An 8,779-nucleotide genomic window follows, 5' to 3' on the forward strand; every position below is an offset into this window, starting at 1 on the left:
ATTTGAACTGCCGGTAATGATCAGATGACGTCTGCAACGTTTCACTCGCCTCTTAAATCTCCTCCTTACGAACACACTTTGAAAAGTAATTGCTTGCCGATTTTTTGAGCCGCGTCGGCGAAGCTTAAAACGTTAATGTTACACGGACGTTACATTAAGGAAAACTTTAAAAGAAACTGGATGTGCTTGGAGGCAAAAGAAACAACATTCACATGTTCAAAGAAACAAAATGTCAGAGCATTGCCTTACCTGTAGCTAAAAAACACAGGCTTTCTCTGCGATAAAACTCAGAAGTCATTCCATTCAGAAGTCAACCGAAGCTAAAACGTATTGTGTAAAATTGTAGTGACTTGACAGACTGAACCTGTAGCTTTCTGAGACCAAATGAATGAAGGCTCCAGCTTTTATACTTCACATGCAATTAAACAGGATGATTAACGGGTTAAAGCATGGACCTTGTAGTTGTTACTGCCCTACTTCTGCACAGTTCTGTCCTTGACTAACATCCTCCAGGTGTCATGGAGCAGCTGGATGTGGACATTGTGCCCTACATTGTGCTGCTGGTTGTACCGGTGCTGGGCCGTATGAGCGACCCCAGTGACAGCATCCGTTTCATGGCCACACAGTGCTTTGCTACACTCATCCGCCTGCTGCCGCTGGAGGTACGAGCACACAAACAGGAGGCGAAAATGACATTTTTAATGAATCTCTGAAAGACGATCAGATCATTCACTTCCTATAACTTAAAAATAATCATGTAACCTCTTGTCCACCAGGCAGGAATTCCCGACCCTCCAGCCATGTCCGCTGACCTGATCCGCCAGAAGGCCAGAGAACGCCACTTCCTGGAGCAACTTCTAGATGGGAGAAAGCTGGAGAACTACAAGATCCCTGTGCCCATTAAGGCTGAGCTCAGGAAGTACCAGCAGGTGGGTGTCCGTTTCCAGGCTCCACTTCTTCACAATACCTCTCAGAGTAGCAGACGAAGTTGCCCTGCCTGTATTTTTCACATTTAAACACGTCAGGGGATTGTTGCTCTTCACCTCGAGTCTGGCTGAGGTGTCTGCAGAGACGAGGACAACAAATGGCTTTCTTAACGTGGTAAATTTAAAGCAGTGGAATAGATGGGTTGTGTGTGTCTGCTGCCATCCATCTCTTTAATGCAGCAGTGGAGAAATCCTGTTAAAATGCTTCTATTTGTCACCACACTGCAGTCAACAAGTCAACCTTAACTGTCAATGGACAGACTGTTTTTATGGGTCTTATCAGTCTGCAGGTTTTTGTGTTGGTATTTACCTTTGGTGTCTTTGTGTTGCTCTGCAGGATGGAGTGAACTGGCTCTCCTTCCTGAACAAATACAAGCTGCACGGGATCCTGTGTGATGACATGGGCCTCGGCAAGACGCTGCAGTCCATCTGCATCCTGGCAGGAGATCACTACCTCAGGTACGCAGTCCAAGCAACACTCTGACTGTTGTTGTTGTTTGACCTTCAACTCTACAGTGTCAGCGCACACACTCGCCTGCTTGGTCACTTTACACACTAAATGTAAGAGAGTCGCCGTTTTTATTTATTTTTTACTTCTCACTGTTTCACTTTGAGATTCTTTTACACGCACATGTAATATCTTTGGCAAATGACAGACATGAGTCTGCTTATATAGACACTTCAGGTTTCAGAGAAAACAAGCTGTGAGGAGTGAAAGAGAAAGTGGAAGCTGTCTGTTGTTACAGTTGTAACATCTGCTAAAAAACTGCATAAAACAAATAGTTTTCAGGGCAACTTTAGTCAAGTAATTGATACCATTTTGATGTTATATATGTGCGGTGCAGGTGTGTTGGGGGCTGAGGGGAAGTGATTAGAAGTACTTTGTGAGTTAACACTTATAAGGTGAAGAAGAGAGGACAATTAAAGTGTGGAAGTAAGATACAGTACAACCATCTAGAAACAGGTTAATCCAGACTGAGTGAGTCTACCTGTGATGTGCTTCTCACATAAAATCCTTGATATATTAATTATAAAGCCTGTAATTAGATAGATTTTTTTTATTGCCTTAAAGCACTAATTTTAATACACAACTCTTACCACTAAATCACTGAATATAGGGTCACTAAGGCGTGTCTACTTCCCTCATATTTTAATTTAATAAAAACAATTCACAGTCCAGACAGAATCCATATTTTTATCTATTCCCCAAACAAAAGTCTCGTTACAGTTTAGCCCCAAATACAAGACTGCCTTTTTTAAAATCCAGCCAAAATATCTCAATTTCCTTGTGAATAAGTTTCTATTCATATGTGACTGCAGTGAGCGTGCCACATGCTGTGCAGTCAAACAATACACAAAGCAGGGTTTGACAGTTTCAGCACCAGCACTGTTTTGATCTCGTTGTTCATTAAAGGCTCTTTTATGTCTGAAGTGCTGTGTGAGTAAACTCGACTCAGCCGTCTGCATGTTTGATGTCTGTTCAGGGCTCAGGAATACGCCAAGACTAAAGCCGCAGACTGCAGCCCCATGCCCTCTCTGGTGGTGTGTCCTCCCACGCTGACCGGACACTGGGTGGACGAAGTGGGGAAGTTCTGCAGTAAAGAGTACCTCAGCCCGCTGCACTACACCGGGCCTCCCACAGAACGAATACGGTAAAGATGACTTGCACGCCTTCAACACACAAAGATATTTGTCCTCATCCTAAAGGCGTCAGACTTTCTAAGCTGAATGAGTGAAACAAAGTCTTGTTTAATGTTAGTTTGGATTATAGTAATGTTTCACAAAGCTTCACACATTTTTCTTCTCCAGGTTGCAACATCAAGTAAAGAAACACAATCTAATAGTCGCCTCTTACGATGTTGTGCGGAACGACATCGACTTTTTTAGGTGAGCGTCACTCCTGTTAGAAAATGATTTAATGTTTGGAGGGAAGGTGTTTTTAGTTTTTAATGTGAACTTCTTTCTGTTTACTTTGTAGAAATATCAAATTTAACTACTGTATCCTTGATGAGGGTCATGTCATCAAAAACGGGAAAACCAAACTCTCCAAAGCCATCAAGCAGTTGGCTGCTAACTTCAGAGTCATCTTGTCAGGAACGCCCATACAGGTGAGGCAGTCTTACTGTTTGAATAGAGTTTGTATCTGAAAATATACATCTGTCTTTTGATGTTTGACAGTCAGAGAATGATTTTAACTGTTTATCCCCAGAACAACGTCCTGGAGCTCTGGTCATTGTTTGACTTCCTCATGCCGGGCTTCCTCGGAACAGAACGACAGTTTGCTGCTCGTTACGGAAAACCGATCCTGGCCAGCCGGGACGCCAAAAGTTCCTCACGGGAACAGGAAGCAGGTACGTCAGACCACTCTCAACAACTCAGCTCAGGAAAACAATGTTATGTACAGCATGAAAAACACCCGGGATGACGTAACCAACTAGATATCGACAATTACTGTAAATTCAAACTAAATTTGTCATCGATTTTTGCTGACAATGTCGACTAATCGTTGCACCCTTATTCCCAAACATCCACTTTCTATAAAGACTAAACTTTGCTCCTCATTGGTTTCTACCTCCAGGTGTTCTGGCGATGGAGGCTCTACATCGACAAGTGCTGCCCTTCCTCCTGAGGAGGATGAAGGAGGATGTCCTCCAGGACCTTCCTCCTAAAATAATTCAGGACTATTACTGCAACCTGAGTCCACTGCAGGTACTCATGGCTCCCAAACACTTACCAAACAGGCAGTCCCAGTGCCCCCCCCTGTCTACAGTTTCCCTGCATTTTGGATGTTGGACTTTTCCTTCTGCTCTACCTCTCCTTCTTCTTCCTTTCCTCTACTCCTTCTACTCTTTCTCTTCTGCTCCTTTTCTTAATGTTGATCGAGCTAGACTCTTGTGTGATGTTTTGTCAATGGGGTGTATGTATAATACAGAAGTAATTAAGCATAGTATAGCTATTTTAAAGGACTGGTGCATGGCCCAGCCTTCATGTAACAACCTGATATGTTCTCTCACTATCTGCAGGTTCAGTTATATGAAGACTTTGCAAAGTCTCGAGCCAAGGCTAGTGTGGAGGACAGCATCTCCACGGCTTCAACAGAAGAGGAGGAGAAGCCTAAACTGAAGGCCACAGGACATGTCTTCCAGGTACATATTTTGTACAGACTGGTATCAGGTGTAAACAGGCTCTGCAACGTTTGATTTAAGGATGCCATGAGGAGACATTTTTTAACATTCTTATTTGTTAGAACGCTCGAGGTTTAAAATATTGAATGCATTTTCTTATAAGCGGTCTTAAACCTTTTTTCTCTTTAAAAGCCAGTTCACTTCCTTGTTTTCGAGCATTGTTCTTCTTCCCTGCGTTCGGCACACTGCTGTGTCATTGTGTCACATGTGCATGCAGGAAACATTTTATAGAAACTGGCATTTTGAATAAAACACTTGTCATTGTAAATGAAGGCATTTATTGTTCATACTTCCTGTTCGTGTTTTTGTAGATGCTTCTCAGTATGACCCTGCAGTTATACCTTTGTTTGTCCATTCTTTCAGGCGCTGCAGTATCTGCGGAAGCTGTGCAACCACCCAAGCTTAGTCCTGACCCCGCAGCATCCAGAGTACAAACGCATCAGTGAGCAGCTGTCAGGTCAGAGCTCGAACCTGCGGGACATTCAGCACGCGCCCAAACTCTCCGCTCTCAAACAGGTAGCGTGTCGGGACGTCACCTTTAAGATCAGCCGGACGTCTTTATGTCTGCTCGGCTTTAAACGCTGTGACACTGATGTGTTTTCTGTTCTTCAGTTGCTGTTGGACTGTGGTCTCGGAGGTGGTGGAGGATCAGAGGGGGGCACGGAGGCAGTGGTGGCCCAGCATCGTGTGCTCATTTTCTGTCAGCTGAAGAGCATGCTGGATATTGTGGAGCACGACCTGCTGAAGCCCAAACTGCCCTCCGTCACCTACCTGAGGCTGGATGGCAGCGTGCCGGCCGGCCTGCGCCACTCCATCGTTTCCAGGTCAGAGGAGTGAAATATTTAGTCCCTTTTAATCATCAGATTTTGAATTTAAAGTTCACATTAGTAGTACCAGGAGTGAGTTCCTAACCAAAGTCCACTTCTTCTCTCTGAATGTCAGGTTTAACAACGACCCATCCATCGATGTGCTGCTACTGACCACACATGTTGGGGGTCTGGGTCTAAACCTGACGGGTGCAGACACGGTGGTGTTTGTAGAACATGACTGGAACCCCATGAGGGACCTGCAGGCCATGGACCGTGCCCACAGGATAGGACAGGTACTGTTGTTGGACACACTTAGAATTAGACGTGTCACAATTTGTGTAGAAAATGTATTGAAATGAGTTTTCACTTCAGAGCGGGATCAGAGATTTTCTTTCCACCTCACCTTTTTGTGCATATTAGGAGGAATTCCTCTTTAAAAGGACGCAGCGTAGCTTAGCGGTAGCCTGCAGGTGCACTTTTGGAGACGACATGATCACTGCTGGAGAGATGTTAGAGAAACAACAGACAAGTTAAACCGAAATGTTAAATCCTCCTGCTTCCATGAAGTCACCGCTGGGGCCTTCTTGTAGGACTTTATAGTTGAACAGTAAAGTTAAAATGACACATGTACACACGCAAAATATCACGGCTCTCTACTCTCCTCAGTAAGAGAAAATATTCATACTACGCCGTTTGTGTGTTGTGCAGCAGTGTAGAGCTGACATTTTGTTGACTCTGCCTTTTGTCCTTTTACTGAGATGAATATTGTGAGTGTGCCGTAAACGTGTCTAAAGAATGCTCCCAATGAACTGAATAACATCGGCAAATACCTTGTTGCTAATTTTGTCATATTTACTGTAATTCCATTTGCTCTTGTGAACAGTCAGGCCTGTTTCCTAATAACATTCTCATTTGCACTGATACATTCCCGTTCCTATGTGATGACACTGACTCCCACAGTGGGATGTTCATCAGTGTTTCCCTGATGAATTATTAAACACAGCCTCTGAACAGTGCTGGATTGTGTGACACTGCCGCTCTTGTCTGAAACCAGTGGAGCAAAATGAACCAAGTGAAATTAACTTGGCAGGGCGTCTCCGTCTCCTCCTCGTCTGGTACGTTCTGTTAACGTTGTCCTTTTGTTGATTGCTGCAGAAACGAGTGGTGAACGTGTACCGCCTGATCACTCGCGGCACGCTGGAGGAGAAGATCATGGGTCTGCAGAAATTTAAGATGAGCATCGCCAACACCGTCATCAGCCAAGACAACGCCACCATGCAGAGCATGGGCACAGACCAGCTACTCAACCTGTTCAGTCTGGACAAGGTGAGACCTCCAGGTGTTTCTGTCACAGATGCCACTGAGGGTGGTGTTGGAGGCCACAGATCTCCTATATGGAGGGTTTAATACTATAATTCTGTATCTATAGAAGTTAAATACAGCTTCAAGTTATTTATCTAACAGAAACAAACTCTTACATATTGAATTCATCAGAGGCCCTTAATGAATGATTGCTAATGTACCTGCTGAATACACACCACATTTGGCTGATCTATGTATGTTAATGTGTTACAGGGTGAGAAGGCCGAGCAGACGGCATCAACCTCAGGGAAGGCCTCCATGAAGTCTGTGCTGGACGGACTGGGAGAGTTATGGGACCAGCAGCAGTACGACACAGAGTACAACCTGGATACCTTCATGCACTCCCTGCAGTAGCACTATAAGACCCCCGACCCACCCACACAGCCTCCATCTGCTGGCCGAGCTGGACCTGGTCAGAGCCGGAGGAGACCCCAACTGCTGCAGATAACTGTACAAGTCCACCCACACCTAATACAGGATAAATGAGGTGGGCTAAGAGTTAAAGTGCGTGTCCCAAAGCAATAAGTAAAACACAGCCAAAACAAGAACTCTGTTTTAGTGCTTCAAATCGATCGGTACGCTGCAGCAATGTTTCAAGAAGACATTGGCAAAATAAAGAATTTAATGGTGGTATAACATTGTACCAGCTGTACCAAACATCTCCAGTGTCAGTTTACATCATCTGCATTATTAAGCAGTGATGTTCCATTATAATTATACTTATCTGTTATCGCTCGAGCACCAGGTGCTGCTTTTACAGCCCGCTGCCCACTCCCACCATGCATTGCCAGAGTATACAGTGTTACTGCTTCAGACACCATAACCCTCCTATCGGCCCACTTGCCTCATCTCATGGTCTTAAAGCACTGCGATAGCCCACCACGCCTGTCAGCACCTCTCTGACTGACGGATACAAACATGTTTTTGTACAACAAAAGGGAAATCGAGAGCGACGAGTTCGCTGGAGGAACAGCAGGATGTCATCACAGGCTTTTTAAAGCTCGCTGATGAGCTACGATAGGAAGACTACCGTCCTCCAGAGGGCGCTGTAGTTTCCACTCGCCCCAGGAGAGTCTGTTCACCTGACCTGTGTGTTTGAGAAACGAATGAATGCGTCCAGCTCTTCCTCATGTGGTGTCACGAGCACTTGAAGCAGCGTTACAGAGACTGAACATGGGGCCAAGATGAAACTGGAACCTGAAAGTTGCCACAAGTATTTCGAAAAGACAAAAACAGACTTGTACATATTTCTGTAACTGCTGCTTTTTGTTTATGATTGTGGAGTTGTAATAAATTCTACAGACCTTTGAACTAAGTGTGTTTTTATTTCTCTGCATGTGAACACTGACGGCCAGTAGATGGTGTGGTTGTACATCCAAGAGTAATAAACTGTGGTCACAGTCTTATTATGACACACATATGTGAGGAAGACCAGGTGCACACTGTAAAGGCAAATGGTTACAAAAAGATGCAAATATGTTCTGAGCACACTGATTTTCTCGTCCATCTTGGCTTTATATTGATTATTTTCCCCCTCTAATATGTGATTTTGACACTGAGTCAGGATCTAGCTTTGCTGTATCCTGTCCAATTTTTACGTATAAAAGTTGTTGCCAAGTAGTTTACACATACACCATACATTTGTTTTGGTGCAGAACAATTAACACGTAACTACAATGAAAATAAGGGAAATACTCAAATAGGACACGATAAAAAAAAAAATAGGCTATAAGAATAAAAGAATTAAAAACAATATAATACAAAATATGTAGAAGTTGTACAACTAGTTGCAACAAAGCCGAAGAAGTGGTTGCCTGGTCCCCAGTATGGCTTTCAAATGGCAACTTTTGTTGTCAATCCCTGGACAACTGTTTTTAAAAAGACCCTTTGTGCTTGAATGTGTGGCTACAACACCTACAATAACCTGTACAATTCAAATGAACTTTTTCTGTGGCATCCTCAGGATGGGAAGTTCCTGATTAATCAGCAATTTAAAAGAAATGGATTGTCAAATCTGCCTTATTTTACAGCAAAACAAACATTTGATGAATACCCATTAGTAGCCATCAGACTAGAACTGAAGACAACAGTCATTCCTGTCATATCACGTAAAGGATATCGTTTCAGCCTCCACAAACATCTACAAGTCACACCAACCAGGAAGACCGTGTGATCCGATGGAAAGCTCCAGAGCAGCTGCTATTAAATGTGTGTGAAGATGCTTTCATTGCATGCATTGACTGCCTCTGCAGGTTAGTATTGGTGAGCTCTAATAGGATAAGGTGCGTAAGAGAGGACAAGAGTGTCAGAGAGGGAGAGGGAGAGGATGCCATGCCAAAGACCACAAAGTTTCACAGCGTCATACAACTACGTTTAATAAGATTTGCTCATTAGTACAGAAAAAGGAAAAATTAAGGTGGGAACTACAAACTCGGAA

The 8,779-nt window shown here is 43.8% G+C and overlaps 1 protein-coding gene across 1 annotated transcript in view; it reads left to right on the forward strand.

Annotated features, from left to right (window-relative positions):
* btaf1 (BTAF1 RNA polymerase II, B-TFIID transcription factor-associated) overlaps positions 1–7,641 on the forward strand; it is a 32,659-nt gene extending 25,018 nt beyond the window's left edge. Inside the window, exons 25-38 of the mRNA XM_069658898.1 lie at positions 514–662; positions 777–929; positions 1,324–1,445; positions 2,471–2,638; positions 2,796–2,873; positions 2,965–3,094; positions 3,196–3,337; positions 3,565–3,695; positions 4,010–4,132; positions 4,535–4,687; positions 4,784–4,995; positions 5,114–5,273; positions 6,136–6,306; positions 6,556–7,641. Coding sequence (XP_069514999.1) covers positions 514–662; positions 777–929; positions 1,324–1,445; positions 2,471–2,638; positions 2,796–2,873; positions 2,965–3,094; positions 3,196–3,337; positions 3,565–3,695; positions 4,010–4,132; positions 4,535–4,687; positions 4,784–4,995; positions 5,114–5,273; positions 6,136–6,306; positions 6,556–6,696 — 2,033 coding nt within the window. The 3' untranslated portion in view covers positions 6,697–7,641. The remainder of the gene's footprint in view (positions 1–513; positions 663–776; positions 930–1,323; positions 1,446–2,470; positions 2,639–2,795; positions 2,874–2,964; positions 3,095–3,195; positions 3,338–3,564; positions 3,696–4,009; positions 4,133–4,534; positions 4,688–4,783; positions 4,996–5,113; positions 5,274–6,135; positions 6,307–6,555) is intronic.
* Positions 7,642–8,779: the final 1,138 nt, after the last annotated feature.

Source organism: Semicossyphus pulcher, unplaced genomic scaffold (assembly GCF_022749685.1).
Source record: "Semicossyphus pulcher isolate SPU_LCO1_2020_fin unplaced genomic scaffold, fSemPul1.0.p SCAF_12, whole genome shotgun sequence".
Classification (NCBI taxonomy): domain Eukaryota; kingdom Metazoa; phylum Chordata; class Actinopteri; order Labriformes; family Labridae; genus Semicossyphus; species Semicossyphus pulcher.